Consider the following 16,744-nt stretch of genomic DNA (forward strand, 5'->3'; position numbering starts at 1 on the left):
GATTCCCACACGGGTACAATGTGTGAAGCCCGTTTCGGGTGTCCCCCGCCGTGATATTGCTTGAATATTGCTAAAAGCGGCGTAAAACCACATTCACTCACACACTATGATTATAATGAAAGTAGACATATTTATTTAGGGATAAAATGAGCATGTGCTGTTATCACGAGATGATTACGTTAATATAAATAGGATATATGTCTTTTCGCTTATATAGTTTTACTGTCATGGATAAATCTAAATATTGAGATGAAGGGGTAATGTGTAGTGCTAAAATATGCTGATCACAGGGAAGTATATCATATGCTAAACAAAGTTATGCACATATTTTTATTGTTGCATATGTTTTCTATAAGCATGACACCATTCGTAAAAACAAAAGGGACAACAAACGTTCCATAAACATGAGAAATATCTGCTAAAAGAAGCGCCGATTGCACGATTCCGACAATGTCCTAAGCATGTGTTTATGAATCACTATCAAATAGTGATGACACCAGGCATTATGAATCACTATCAGATAGTGATAACACCAGGTGTTTATGAATCACTATCAAATAGTGATGACACCAGGCATTATGAATCACTATCAGATAGTGATAACACCAGGTGTTTATGAATCACTATCAAATAGTGATGACATCAGGTGTTTATGAATCACTATCAAATAGTGATGACACCGGGTGTTTATGAATCACTATCAAATAGTGATGACACCAGGTGTTTATGAATCACTATCAAATAGTGATGACACCAGGTGTTTATGAATCACTATCAAATAGTGATGACATCAGGTGTTTATGAATCACTATCAAATAGTGATGACACCAGGTGTTTATGAATCACTATCAAATAGTGATGACACCAGGTGTTTATGAATCACTATCAAATAGTGATGACACCAGGTGTTTATGAATCACTATCAAATAGTGATGACATCAGGTGTTTATGAATCACTATCAAATAGTGATGACACAAGGTGTTTATGAATCACTATCAAATAGTGATGACACCAGGTGTTTATGAATCACTATCAAATAGTGATGACATCAGGTGTTTATGAATCACTATCAAATAGTGATGACACGAGGTGTTTATGAATCACTATCAAATAGTGATGACACCAGGTGTTTATGAATCACTATCAAATAGTGATGACATCAGGTGTTTATGAATCACTATCAAATAGTGATGACACAAGGTGTTTATGAATCACTATCAAATAGTGATGACACCAGGTGTTTATGAATCACTATCAAATAGTGATGACATCAGGTGTTTATGAATCACTATCAAATAGTGATGACACAAGGTGTTTATGAATCACTATCAAATAGTGATGACACCAGGTGTTTATGAATCACTATCAAATAGTGATGACATCAGCTGTTTATGAATCAATATCAAATAGTGATGACACAAGGTGTTTATGAATCACTATCAAATAGTGATGACATCAGGTGTTTATGAATCACTATCAAATAGTGATGACACAAGGTGTTTATGAATCACTATCAAATAGTGATGACACCAGGTGTTTATGAATCACTATCAAATAGTGATGACATCAGGTGTTTATGAATCACTATCAAATAGTGATGACACAAGGTGTTTATGAATCACTATCAAATAGTGATGACACCAGGTGTTTATGAATCACTATCAAATAGTGATGACATCAGGTGTTTATGAATCAATATCAAATAGTGATGACACAAGGTGTTTATGAATCACTATCAAATAGTGATGACACCAGGTGTTAACGAAAAGGTGAACATACCCTGCCACACCGGTGCCACCCGCCACAGATGTTTATGCATTAACAAGCGATAGTCACGTGGCCATTAATGTTGTTTGTACGTTATTATATAGGGGTGTATATGTATGCTATTATGAAAAAAACCCGTTAAATCATTGTGGCGAAGGGGTGTACATGTTTGTATTAACACGTTGAAATACTGTTTTAAAAGGATGAATCTGTTATTATAACGTTAAAGCATTGTTATAAAGGGATGTATATGTTATAAAAACGTTAACAGGTTGTTATAAAGGGATGTATATGTTATTAGAAAAACGTTACAGCATTATTATAAAGTGATGTATGTGTTATTAGAAAGACGTTAAATCATGGTTATAAAGGAATTATATGTTATAAAAACGTTAAAGCATTGTTATAAAGGGATGTATATGTTATAAAAACGTTAACACGTTGTTACAATGGCATGTATATGTCATAAAAAACGTTACAACATTGTTATAAAGGGATGTATATGTTATTAGAAAAACGTTAAAGCATTATTATAAAGTGATGTATGTGTTATTATAAAAACGTTAAATCATGGTTATAAAGGATTGATATGTTATAAAAACGTTAAAACATTGTTATAAAAGTGTATATGTTATTATAAAAACATTAAAGCATTGTTAAAAAGGGGCGTATGTTTTAGGCAAGTACATTGTATGCATGGTAGTGTATTAGTGGTCCCTTTGAGTTCATTGTGACCTTAGTTTACTATAGATTTATTATTATCATGAATGTAATAAGTATAATCAGTTTGTCCATAACCTTACCTGCCTATCTTTACAGGTTGTATTGAATCTCAGCAAGGTAAGTAAGCTTTCGATGACATTGTAAGCGAAATAATTGGTTCTAACGTAATATAGAGTATAGTTACATCACACAGTTCCTCGTGAAGATCCACTTTAGAATTTATCTTCAGCAACCCATGCTTGTCGTAAGAGGCGGCTTGTCTTGGTTGATGAATGTCATCTTATCCCAGTAGCGTAGAATATCACACTGACAAAGGGATCACTTCCTGGGTCCTTAACTTACATAAAGTTTACATACAGTTCTTCAGGAACACATGCTTGCCGTAACAGTTGATTATGCTTGTCCTAAGAGGTGACTAACGTGATCGGGTGGTCAGGCTGGCTGACTTGGTTGATGCATGTCATGGTATCCCGATAGCGTAGATCGATGCTCATGATGTCAATCACTAGATTGTTTGGTTCAGACTCGATTATTCACAAACCGCGGTCATACAAATTGAATATTGCTGAGTGCGGCGTAAAACGTGAAACAACTACATAAAACCTTCACAGCGTGTGAGTGGTTTAACACCGCCTTGAACAGTCGTCCAGTTATACCACGGCATTAGCTTGATGTGGGAGGAAAGCCCGAAGTGATGCAGATCTTAGACATTTAGATGTTATCTATTTATACTTTTAAGACCTTACATGTTTCATTGTAATAAGAAATTATTAATATGTATAAAGGGAATAGATCGCCGCTGCCCCTGTAAGTGTCATGGACACTTCTTATAAATCCGGGCGGTCGGGTAGCCTAGTGGTTAAAGCGTTCACTCGTCACGCCGAAGATCTGGGTTCGACTTACCACATGGGTACAATGTCTGAAGCGGCGTAAAACCATACTCACTCACTCCTATAAATCCGTTTACCTATATCACATCTCGATACTGATAAATACTGAGTCAATACAATTTTGATAAAAGTTTTCATTTTCATAAACCCATGATGTTATAATTATTTATTGCATTTTGTCTCGTGGTAATATATTGATATAAATGTATTGTACGAGGGATAGTCACGATGCCCGTAATCACCTGCATGTTATCACCCTCAATCTACCTGCCTTCGCTGTGTAGTGGAAATAGCGCCTTCACTGAGAGCGGAAGGTCGGTGGTTCGAATGACATTAAAAGATGGTACTTGTTGTTACCCTGTCTGGCGCTCGGCATTAAGGGGCTAAAACAAGGACTGGTCGGCTCAGAGTCAGTATACTGCGTCTAAGTGGTGTATTCATGCTGGTCTGCGGCATGGTATCTCAGTGGGCTAACACTATGAATCCGGGGGACGGTCGGGTAGCCTACTGGTTAAAGCTTTCGCTCGTCACGCCGAAGACCCATGTTCGATTCCCGACATGGGTACAATGTGTGAAGCCCATTTCCGGTGTCCCCCGCCGGGTTATTGCTGGAATATTGCTAAAAGCGGCGTAAAACCATACTCACTCACTTACTCACTCACTATAAATTGCGCAAAGACACACATACACAATCATGCACGTCGCTACGTAGTTTCAATAATCTTGAACGTGAATTTGAAAAAGCATTTCACCTCACCACCTGACCTCAATCCGCCAATACCCAGCTAGTACCGTAGAGAAGTGTATTACTGATTAACGATGTGTCGTTCAGATGCGTGTGTTGTTGATGCTGCTACTGTTGCCGCTGGCTAATGGTGACTTGGATACGAGTGTCTGTTCCCCGCTGCCACCTCAACCCCCAGCAGGTACGTCTACTACCACGACTACATAAAATAGCCATTTACAAAATCGTTGATCTTTAGCAACCCATGCCTGTCGTAAGAGGCGACTAACAGGATCGGGCGGTCAGGCTTGCTGACTTGGTTGATGAGTGTCATCGTATCCCTAGTGCATGGATCAATGCTCATGACATCAATCACTGGGTTGTCTGTTCCAGACTCGATTATTTACAGACCGCCGTCATAGAGCTGAAATATTGCGGCGTTAAACAACAAAGAAACAAACAAACATCCCAGCCTACGTAGACCGATGCTCATGACATCAATCACTGGTTTGTTATGGTCCAGACTCGATAATTACAGACCGCCGTCATATGGTTGGAATATTGATGAGTGCGGTGTTAAACAACAAACAAAACAAATATCACATTTTAAAAAATGATGCATCGAAGTTCGGGACACGTGATATCGGTAACTCTTATCATGTAGACAAAAAACAAACAAATACGATTTAGGTGATGTTTAATGATGTTAAATGATGTTTCAGTGGTGGTAAGACCAGTCATCCCCAACACGTTTGAGGTTCACGTGGACTGTGTCATCGTCAACAAAAACATGACCACGGAGGTTCACGAACACTTCGATGACGTAAACAACAGAGGAATGATTGAACAGCATTCTTACAACGAGGAATACGTGGGTTATTACGACTACACTCACAACGAATTCATCGGGATGTTCCCTCATCAAGGTGCGTTGCCCAATACCGAGTTACGTCCCTTGAACAAAGGAGAGTGCAAGCGTTGCCCAATACCGAGTTACGTCCCTTGAACAAAGGAGAGTGCAAGCGTTGCCCAATACCGAGTTACGTCCCTTGAACAAAGGAGAGTGCAAGCGTTGCCCAATACCGAGTTACGTCCCTTGAACAAAGGAAAGTGCAAGCGTTGCCCAATACCGAGTTACGTCCCTTGAACAAAGGAAAGTGCAAGCGTTGCCCAATACCGAGTTACGTCCCTTGAACAAAGGAAAGTGCAAGCGTTGCCCAATACCGAGTTACGTCCCTTGAACAAAGTAGAGTGCGTGTCGTGAACAACAAAACAATACGCGATTATCAATGGTCCGAATTATGCGGACTCGACACCGAATTGACCATCATCACAAGTCACAAACAATAATGGTCGGTCGGAAATAAGAAATGGTACTCTGTTATGTGGCTTTTAAATTCAATTAATGTTTCAACAACTTTTGTAGTAGTTGCAGTAGTAGTAGTAGTAGTAGTAGTAGTAGTAGTAGTAGTAGTAGTAGTAGTAGTAGTAGTAATAATAATAGTAGTAGCAGCAGCAGCAGTAGTATACTATAGTAACAACTGCATTATTATTATTAATATTATTATTATTATTATTATTATTATCATTATTATTAGTGACAGATTAAAATTAAAAATGCAGCAAAGAGGGTTTGGGTGATCCTGGCACAGTCAGGCTGGTTAGGCTCATCATCAGCTCAGGGCCCTTGCCCCCTCTACACGCAGCCCAGACAGCGAATGGGACTTTCCCATGAAGCGCTGCCTAGTCAAACCCCCATTCGAACTTTTCGGAGAATGTGAAGACTCCCCAACAATGCAGCCTTCTGCATTACCCAATGCTATTCCTGGTAGCCAACCCGGGTACTCTCCCAATTCCAGTCAACAGATTGGGAGGTACCAAACCTAAGCCACCGAGATCAATGGGGACACGGACTTGGGATGCAAGCGTGACATTTCGATAGCGAGGTCCGCATATTCGCCATGTTTTTACTCAATCTTGTCAATCACAATGGTGTCAACGGGGACAGAAAATTCAATGATATTAATGATTTCATTGGATTTTTCAAAAAGGACAAGATCAGGTTTGTTGGCCTGGATACGCTGTAAATCGGCCTGTTCCAAAGAGTTTTGTATTTATCATTTTCCATGACGCTCTCTACATATTCCGGGTCGTACCATGGATGGACCTCTGTGTCAAAACCACAAGCATGGCGAAGACGGTAATAAAATGATAGAGCTACACCATCATGTCGTTTAAGATACTGTGTTTGTGCGAAAGCTGGGCATCCACTCACAATGTGTTGGGCAGTCTCATTAAATTTATTGCATAATCTACATAGTCATTTCATAATTTACATTTTGATGCAAAATCACACATTGACGGTTTCGAGTGGGAAGTGACTGGTCCTGAGCAGCGAACAGAAAGCCTTCAGTTTCACTTTTCAGGCCAGCCGACTTCATCCAAGCTAGGACTCTGCAGGGTTGCTAATAACAACACACTGAACATTTTCGCAATGCAGTGGTCGTTCAGATAGCCTCTCCTTGAAAATCTGAGTCCGGGCCGATTTGATATTGCACATGGATTGGCTGACACATATTTCTGTACCGTCCAGCAGTACAGAACAATCAACAAAATCAACACTGACATTGAGATTATGTCCCACATCCTTGGCTCATTTAAGAAAACTGTGGAACGCCATGTTTTCATCATGAGTCTTGACATGCTTCACAAGAGGATCATCAGACAAATAGATGTGTGCAAAAGTGCACAATACAATTCTTTCTTGAAGGGCATCCACGTAAATCAAACCACGCCCTCCCATTATGATTGGTAAATATGAGCGATTTAGGGAAGAGCGAGGGTGGTGGGATCTATTGTATCTCCTACTTCTTTTTCTTCTTCTCATTATTATTAGTGTTGTTGTTGTTGATTATTATCATCATCATCATCATCATCATCATGATCGTCGTCGTCGTCGTCGACGTCGTTGTTGTTATTATTATTATTTATTTTATTTGTATTTATTTATTTTTAATTTTTATTTATTTTTAATTTTTATTATTATTATTATTATTATTATTATTATTATTATTATTATTATTATTATTACAGGCAGATGTGAAGTATCAAACTTGTCTTCATCTGACCAGCGCTTCCTGTTCGGGTACAAACCTACACATGGGCATGGTCACATCTTCACCGCTTCAGGGGCGATGCACTTTGGGGCCAATGAGACTGAGAAGTACCTGGGATCGAGTCAGGTGCGCGGGATCTGGGTTCGGGGATGGCAGTCCTGTCAGTACTGGGCCGGAATGAAAGCGTCCATGAATGTCACGTGGTATTTCTCTGGTAAGTACGTGTTGCTAAATCGTGTGGTAATCGATCATCGGAGGCTGTTGTTCACTCCGCAGGAAGCAATATTCACGAGCTGTATCATGGCAGCCTTTGTCTACTGGAGTCTGGATCATACAAACCAGTGATTAAGGACACACCAGTCTGGGCACGAAGCCATGCGCCCTCGACGGCATCGATCAGAGTGTTATCGATCTGTCATAACATTGGGAGTTATCACCTCCATGTCATCGATCTGTCCTAACATTGAGAGTAATCTCCTTTATGTCATCGATCTGAGGTAACATTGAGAGAAATTCACTCCATGTCATCGATCTGTCGTAACATTGAGAGTAATCACCCCGCGTCATGGATCTGTCCTGACATTGGGAGTAATTAACTCCATGTCATCGGTCTGTCCTAACATTGAGAGTACTTAATTACATGTCATCGATATGTTGTAACATTGAGAGTAATTAACTCCATGTTATCGATCTGTCGTAACATTGAGAGTAATTAACTCCCTGTCATAGATCTGTCCTAACATTGAGAGTAATTAACTCCATGTTATCGATCTGTCGTAACATTGAGAGTAATTAACTCCATGTTATCGATCTGTCGTAACATTGAGAGTAATTAACTCCCTGTCATAGATCTGTCGTAACATTTAGAGTAATTAACTTCATGTCATCGATCTGTCGTAACATTGAGAGTAATTAATTACATGTCATAGATCTGTCCTGACATTGAGAGTAATTAACTCCATAACATCGATCTGTCCTAACATTGAGAGTAATTAACTCCATGTTATCGATCTGTCGTAACATTGAGAGTAATTAACTCCCTGTCATAGATATGTCCTTTCATTTAGAGTAATTCACTTCATGTCATCGATCTGTCCTAACATTGAGAGTAATTAATTCCATGTCATCGATCTGTCGTAACAATATGTACGGAGACAGATCTTATTTCCCAAGGGGCCGGTCGACAACTTATAATATAGTCCATCACTCGAAAATATCCTGATGTTATCACGTACATGTGTAGTGAAGGCAACGACGTACAGTCAAACACGGTTGTGTCGAACATTGATGTGTCGAACGTACAGTTGACTCGAAGCCTAAGCTTCGTCTCTGCGTATTCCTTCTTTCCTTCGGTTGTGTTAAACCTCGGATAATTTGAAGTATTTACGTAGGTGCAACTTCGACACAGCGGTGATTGGCTATATGTTATGTTTTCATGCTTACAGGATCCACATCACGCCTATAATGATACGTGACGTAATTGGCATGTGACGTCAACAATGTATTTCTCATTACAAATATGTTTACGTATGAACTTGTATTTTAAGTCGCTTACTGTAGGGATAAATTTTTCATTTTTAAAATTTTATTCTTTTATTGCATTTATCAACATTTTACAGGCAACAAATAACAATCGACTCCGGATATTATGAAATAGCGTCTATCGCTGAACACATTGAACAGTACTAGGAACGTGTATATAGACTCTAAAAAATAGAGTTTGACATGGCAACCGGAACTTATACAAGGAATTTATGTTACAATCTATTAAAGAGGATCATTTAGTGATCATGTAGTATTGTTTTACTTCATTCTGGAAATTGTTATAGAATGGTGACATAATTTTGTGAAACTTACTTTTGAAAATCAAAGTTTTAATAAATATAATAATTATTATGTTGATTGGATCATTGTTTCTACTTGGATAACCAAGTAGTGCATGTCTCTTTTTAATTTTGAAGTTTCTTTTATTGTAAAGCAATATTTCAAGTAATTTCTAGATAAATTATAACTTTTAACTGCAATCCCTGAAAATATGAGTGATTTTACGACAGTAACCTATGTTTATAACGAACATGCTTATACCTAACTGACGGATATAACGAACTGTTTTGGGGTCCCGTCCATTTCCTGTATATAGGCTGTACATATGCCCATAACGAACTACGATTATAACGAACTAACATTAATGGTCCCTTCTAGTTCGTTGTAACCGTAGTTTACTGTACGTCTATCTACATATCCTATTTTTGACAAGAAATTTTTTATTGGTAAGAAATGGTGTAAAAATCTTATATCTTTTATACATCTAAAAGGAATTACAATCTGTAAAATAACGTCCCATTTTGTCGAGCGTTTTGGCATAACTAACAGTTAATGAGTAAACAACGGTTATAACGAACTCAAATGGACCACTAATTTAAGTTCGTTATAACCGTAGTTCGTTATAAGCGTACATACAGCATCTATACAGCAAATGACGGGGACTAAAAATTAAGTTCGTAATATCCATCAGGTCTTTATAAGCGTGTTCGTTATAAACGTTTTTACTGTAGTAATATTGAGTTTGTGAAAATTTGCAATAAATTATTATAATTGTGTATATTATGGGGGTTGGATTGGGTAAGGTAGTTTTTGAATCTATGTAGGCGTTCAGAAAGTATTGTTTTGACATGCCCTTATCATCGATAAGCTAAGATACACTTGGCGGGATTGGGTAAGGTAGTTTTTGAATCTATGTAGGCGTTCAGAAAGTATTGTTTTGACATGCCCTTATCATCGATAAGCTAAGATAAACTTGGCGACATCCTCTAGAAATATCAAACATGGCAGAACCATAGCCATTTACAGGCACATTATATTGAATATAACATTTTAAACCATAAAAATAGATAATATGTTTGAAAAAATTCAGAGTTTGCTTACAATATTCCAAATCATCCGTTTATTTTCAGACCCGAATATCTGGGACACTTCTCTTGGCGTGCCACAGGTGCCTGTCCGATGTCACGTGATAGGCAAGGTCCAAGACACGTTCAGCAAATCACACGATTTTGAACATTACTACGAGTTTGTGCATTTTAGGGACCACATTAAGGACCCAAGAGTTTTCGAGGTAAATACCTACACAACTACTGCTCAGAGGTTGTTTCATCAAGGCTACAACATTCAAGGCCTCAGCACAAATTTCAAAAAATTTTAGGGTACACATGTGGAAGACATTTCCAAATTTGACGAATGTTTGACAAAAATTATGGCCGATGCAATTCCCTATTTTGATTTGTACCGTATATTCTCGTGTTTTTTAAGTGAACAATTGATTTGGCTTTGCATGTGTTTGTGACGGGTGCCGCCGGTGGGGCAGGATGTGTTCACCCCTGGTATCATTACTATTTGATAGTGATTTATAAACACATGCTCATGATATACTGGTAGTATATCGACTTAATTTTGGAGAGATCTTATAATTATGGCAAGGGTTTGAAGCTGGTTTTTTAAAATTATCTCTTACAATCTCTTGATAGCATTCCCGTGGGTAATGCGGCCGTGAATATGCAGCGAATATTCCAGCGTTGTTAAAACGAGGATAAGGGGACTGCATTGTGTGACGTGGCTTGTTGTTCTTCTTCGTGTGCCAATGATATGCTCGTTGTATCAACCACTGGTTTGCCAGGTCCCGACAGTGATGGAATGAATGCTACTGATTGCGGCGTATACAAGCCTTGACCTCCTCGTTGTTAGCCTGATATTCGAAGCCGGAAATGGACTTCCTTCCTGGACATGATTCTAATTTAATTCGTCCTCCTTTTAAAACTCGTGCAGGACCGGGTTAGAAAAAGTCTTTAGCAAACCATGCTCGCAGTAAAAGGCGACTGTGCTTGTCATAAGAAGCGACTAACGGGACCGGTTGGTCAGGCTCGCTGACTTGGTTGAAGCATGTCATCGATCCCAATTGCGTTGATCGATGCTCATGGTGTCAATTACTGGATTGTCTGCTCCAGACTCGATTATTTATAGATCGCCGTCATATGGCTGGCGTATTGCTGAGTGCAGCGTCAAACAAACAAACAAACAAACAATCTCACGTGAAGCTGACATCATGAGCATCGATCTATGCAATTGGGATACGATCACATGCATCAACCAAGTCAGTGAGCCTGACCACTCGATCCCGTTAGTCGACTCTTACGACAAGCATAGTCACCTTTTAGCTCATGTATTGGTTGCTGCCATGTGAGAGGAAAAATAACCCTGTGTAAGTATAAAACGTTACGGTCAGAAACAAACAAGACCATAGACGTAAAAGGCGGTGACATTTCAAAGGTTTGCTTACAGAAAATCAGTGATGACCCGGGGTGTTCGCGAACAGGGTTAAAGCATGTAATCTACGAGTAGGAATGAGATCCTAACAACCAAGCATCATAATCGGGGTGAATCAGAATTTGGCTCCAGGATCATCAGATCCTAACGTGTCTAAGGGACGCAACTCTACACATCGAGTTGACGTGCCTTAGAGTTCAGGGCACCCGGTGACCCCCTTTAGTTCACAATATGCAAGAATATATCGAGATAACGGCATTTCCGGATTTACATGACTGAAAAGAACCGTATCGGATGAAGTACACCTATGTGAGAATTATTTGGGGTTTTTTCAGATGGACGCGAGTGTCGTGTGTCCGGGGCGTATCAATACCAAGAGTTTACCTAATGTCCCGGATGTCCTGTCAATGGGTGTGGAGCAGGTGGACGAAGTACAGAAGGTTGCAACCTTCACGTCGGTAAGACAATGTCATCATGGACGCCTGGTGTTGTCTACTTTCATCAACATCACATTTCCAGTCGCCCCATTTCTCATTCATGCAGTAAAATGTAATTAATAATATACCTAGCGTCATTGACGGGTCACGCGTAATAAGAGATAGAGCGTCACATTTTCAACTTCCATGAGTGTAGTCCTCTTGCTGGAATGAACTATTTTATAGAAATAGAAACATTTCAGCGCATGGGCTAACCCCAGGCTGCATTAGGTGTTTTGGGGTAGCTTTTTCCTTCATTCTTACACTTACTTTTCATTTTTTCACGAAAGCATCCAACTGTTAATCCTATTGTCCACATACTTAATCCTATTGACGCTTGTTGGATTATATCCTTGTTTTAACACGCTACAAACCAAGGTGTTCCTTCATTAATGACGCTGAGTTTGAACTAAAGGTCAATATAGATCTTTATCGTATAATTAGCAGTGGGATAGTCAGATCAATGAAAGTGACATCAATGAATAAATTACCACCTCTGTCCAGTGACAATAAACTGAAACTAGTCAAAACCCACTTGTCATGGTTCAAAGTCAGGAACCGAGGCACTTTTATCAAGAATCTGACATTCGAAGACAGGGTCATGCCCGCGATACATCCCAAGCGACGCAACTCTGCACAGCGAATCGTGCCGCCTTAGACGACTGGGCCACCAGTATCCTTAGAGTGCTGAGTACCGTTAATATTTTGAATATAATATCGCCAAACCAAGTTCAATTGAAAATCAAACTGATGAGGTATTGTTTCTTTTGCCCCTAAGCTGCATGGTTGTTTCCTGTAATAATACTATTTCTAGGAATGGTTCGATGCCAGGATGAAGCTCACCAGGTTCGACATGACCCCGAGCTTAATGTCGGCGTCCAAGTATGGAACTAATAGGCTGAGCATTGTTAGAGACTTTCATACAGGTAGGTGTATTTAGGAGATAAACATACCGTGTTTTCAATGTAGAGCTAGGTTACCTGTAGATTTAACAGCGCTTAATTGAATTTGGAGGTTTCAAATGTTAAATTTAGCGCGGTTTAGATTCGATTTAGAGCGAAATATATTGCCACACATTCTTTGAATATTGTAGTAACCGCATATGTGCATATTGTAACCTGTAATTGTAGATATAATTATTTAAGTATGCCTACCGACAATGACTGAAAATAGTACTATTCTATGAATATTAGCTTTCGCCGTTAGGCGGCCGTCAAACCAGCTGTTTCAATCTGATTGACCAATCAGAGTCGAGTAAATTCCAAATTCATGGTAGAATATAAGGGTAACGCTATTTTTCAGGGCATTATCATTTGCAGAAGCCCGAGATCTTCCATAAACTGCCCGACGATGGACGATGCTTCTGCAAATGATAATGCCCTGAAAAAATAACGTTACCGTTATTATAGCTAAAATGGATGTATTTTGTTATAAAATGAAAAGAAACAACAATATCGGTTTTGAAACAGTTACTGCAATCAACATGAATGTCACAGAACCACCTTTACAAATATGGAAACGTCATAGAACAAACCAGATGACGTCACTATTGAACGTGACGTCACCTATCCCTATCCCTATGACGTCACCTAACAACGGACGTGATAATGGCCCGTCGTCAAGCAGTATGAGGGCATTATCAAGTTACAGTGGCCCTCTCATTTCTGATAACATGCGGGCGGTTTAATGATAATTCTATCCATTTTGGCTATTTTAGCAATTAGTGGATTGTCTCGTCCAGATCATTTACAGACCATCGTCTTATAGCTGGAATATTGCTGAGTGCGGCGTTAAACGACAAACAACAAACATTGCATTGCACCCTCATGAATCGTCTAAGGGGCGTAACTCTGCATAAATATCGGGGCCTTAGAATATTGTGCTAGCCGCGCCTTTAGAAAATGAAAGTGAACGGCCGTCATGAAATGTATCAGATGTGATAAATACATACCCTGACAACAACTCAATGTAGATGAGGGAGTTTTCATAACCTTTTCGTTGGTATGCTCCAAACTCTTCTACTACTCTGTATCTGTGGTGGTATACAGTACGTGAAGGACAGTATCCTTGGCAACTCTTCTGTTACTTCTGTCTCTATGTAGGTATACAGTATGTGGAGGACAGTATCCACAGCAACATTTCTGGTACTTCTGTCTCTGTGGAGGTATACAGTATGTGAAGGACAGTATCCTTGGCTACTCTTCTGTTACTTCTGTCTCTGTGGAGGTATACAGTTTCTGAAGGACAGTATCCTTGGCTACTCTTCTGTTACTTCTGTCTCTGTGGAGGTATACAGTATGTGAAGGACAGTATCCTTGGCAACTCTTCTGTTACTTCTGTCTCTGTGGAGGTATACAGTATGTGAAGGACAGTATCCTTGGCAACTCTTCTGTTACTTCTGTCTCTGTGGAGGTATACAGTATGTGAAGGACAGTATCCTTGGCAACTCTTCTGTTACTTCTGTCTCTGTGGAGGTATACAGTATGTGAAGGACAGTATCCACAGCAACATTTCTGGTACTTCTGTCTCTGTGGAGGTATACAGTATGTGAAGGACAGTATCCATAGCAACATTTCTGTTACTTCTGTCTCTGTGGAGGTATACAGTATGTGAAGAACAGTATCCATAGCAACATTTCTGTTACTTCTGTCTCTGTGGAGGTATACAGTATGTGAAGGACAGTATCCTTGGCTACTCTTCTGTTACTTCTGTCTCTGTGGAGGTATACAGTATGTGAAGGACAGTATCCTTGGCTACTCTTCAGTTGCTTCTGTCTCTGTGGAGGTATACAGTATGTGAAGGACAGTATCCTTGGCAACTCTTCTGTTACTTCTGTCTCTGTGGAGGTATACAGTATGTGAAGGACAGTATCCTTGGCAACTCTTCTGTTACTTCTGTCTCTGTGGAGGTATACAGTATGTGAAGGACAGTATCCTTGGCTACTCTTCTGTTACATCTGTCTTTGTGGAGGTATACAGTATGTGAAGGACAGTATCTTTGGCAACTCTTCTGTTACTTCTGTCTCTGTGGAGGTATACAGTATGTGAAGGACAGTATCCTTGACAACGCTTCTGTTACTTCTGTCTCTGTGGAGGTATACAGTATGTGAAGGACAGTATCCTTGGCAACTCTTCTGTTACTTCTGTCTCTGTGGAGGTATACAGTATGTGAAGGACAGTATCCTTGGCAACTCTTCTGTTACTTCTGTCTCTGTGGAGGTATACAGTATGTGAAGGACAGTATCCACAGCAACATTTCTGGTACTTCTGTCTCTGTGGAGGTATACAGTATGTGAAGGACAGTATCCATAGCAACATTTCTGTTACTTCTGTCTCTGTGGAGGTATACAGTATGTGAAGAACAGTATCCATAGCAACATTTCTGTTACTTCTGTCTCTGTGGAGGTATACAGTATGTGAAGGACAGTATCCTTGGCTACTCTTCTGTTACTTCTGTCTCTGTGGAGGTATACAGTATGTGAAGGACAGTATCCTTGGCTACTCTTCAGTTGCTTCTGTCTCTGTGGAGGTATACAGTATGTGAAGGACAGTATCCTTGGCAACTCTTCTGTTACTTCTGTCTCTGTGGAGGTATACAGTATGTGAAGGACAGTATCCTTGGCAACTCTTCTGTTACTTCTGTCTCTGTGGAGGTATACAGTATGTGAAGGACAGTATCCTTGGCAACTCTTCTGTTACATCTGTCTTTGTGGAGGTATACAGTATGTGAAGGACAGTATCTTTGGCAACTCTTCTGTTACTTCTGTCTCTGTGGAGGTATACAGTATGTGAAGGACAGTATCCTTGACAACGCTTCTGTTACTTCTGTCTCTGTGGGGGTATACAGTATGGGAAGGACAGTATCCTTGGCAACTCTTCTGTTATTTCTGTCTTTGTGGAGGTATACAGTATGTGAAGGACAGTATCCTTGGCAACTCTTCTGTTACTTCTGTCTCTGTGGAGGTATACAGTATGTGAAGGACAGTATCCACAGCAACATTTCTGGTACTTCTGTCTCTGTGGAGGTATACAGTATGTGAAGGACAGTATCCATAGCAACATTTCTGTTACTTCTGTCTCTGTGGAGGTATACAGTATGTGAAGAACAGTATCCATAGCAACATTTATGTTACTTCTGTCTCTGTGGAGGTATACAGTATGTGAAGGACAGTATCCTTGGCTACTCTTCTGTTACTTCTGTCTCTGTGGAGGTATACAGTATTTGAAGGACAGTATCCTTGGCTACTCTTCAGTTGCTTCTGTCTCTGTGGAGGTATACAGTATGTGAAGGACAGTATCCTTGGCAACTCTTCTGTTACTTCTGTCTCTGTGGAGGTATACAGTATGTGAAGGACAGTATCCTTGGCAACTCTTCTGTTACTTCTGTCTCTGTGGAGGTATACAGTATGTGAAGGACAGTATCCTTGGCAACTCTTCTGTTACATCTGTCTTTGTGGAGGTATACAGTATGTGAAGGACAGTATCTTTGGCAACTCTTCTGTTACTTCTGTCTCTGTGGAGGTATACAGTATGTGAAGGACAGTATCCTTGACAACGCTTCTGTTACTTCTGTCTCTGTGGAGGTATACAGTATGGGAAGGACAGTATCCTTGGCAACTCTTCTGTTATTTCTGTCTTTGTGGAGGTATACAGTATGTGAAGGACAGTATCCTTGGCAACTCTTCTGTTACTTCTGTCTCTGTGGAGGTATACAGTATGTGAAGGACA

General features: G+C 39.8%; 1 protein-coding gene across 1 annotated transcript in view; it reads left to right on the forward strand.

Annotated features, from left to right (window-relative positions):
• Nucleotides 1-16,744, forward strand: part of LOC124140747 — a 36,106-nt gene that overhangs the window by 652 nt on the left and 18,710 nt on the right. The window contains exons 2-8 of the mRNA XM_046508464.2: nt 2,588-2,608; nt 4,214-4,307; nt 4,828-5,031; nt 7,199-7,435; nt 10,176-10,336; nt 11,877-11,999; nt 12,832-12,943. Of these exons, the coding sequence (XP_046364420.2) occupies nt 2,588-2,608; nt 4,214-4,307; nt 4,828-5,031; nt 7,199-7,435; nt 10,176-10,336; nt 11,877-11,999; nt 12,832-12,943 (952 nt within the window). The remainder of the gene's footprint in view (nt 1-2,587; nt 2,609-4,213; nt 4,308-4,827; nt 5,032-7,198; nt 7,436-10,175; nt 10,337-11,876; nt 12,000-12,831; nt 12,944-16,744) is intronic.

This window comes from Haliotis rufescens, unplaced genomic scaffold (assembly GCF_023055435.1).
Source record: "Haliotis rufescens isolate VD_foot unplaced genomic scaffold, xgHalRufe1.0.p SCAF_60, whole genome shotgun sequence".
In the NCBI taxonomy this organism is placed as follows: domain Eukaryota; kingdom Metazoa; phylum Mollusca; class Gastropoda; order Lepetellida; family Haliotidae; genus Haliotis; species Haliotis rufescens.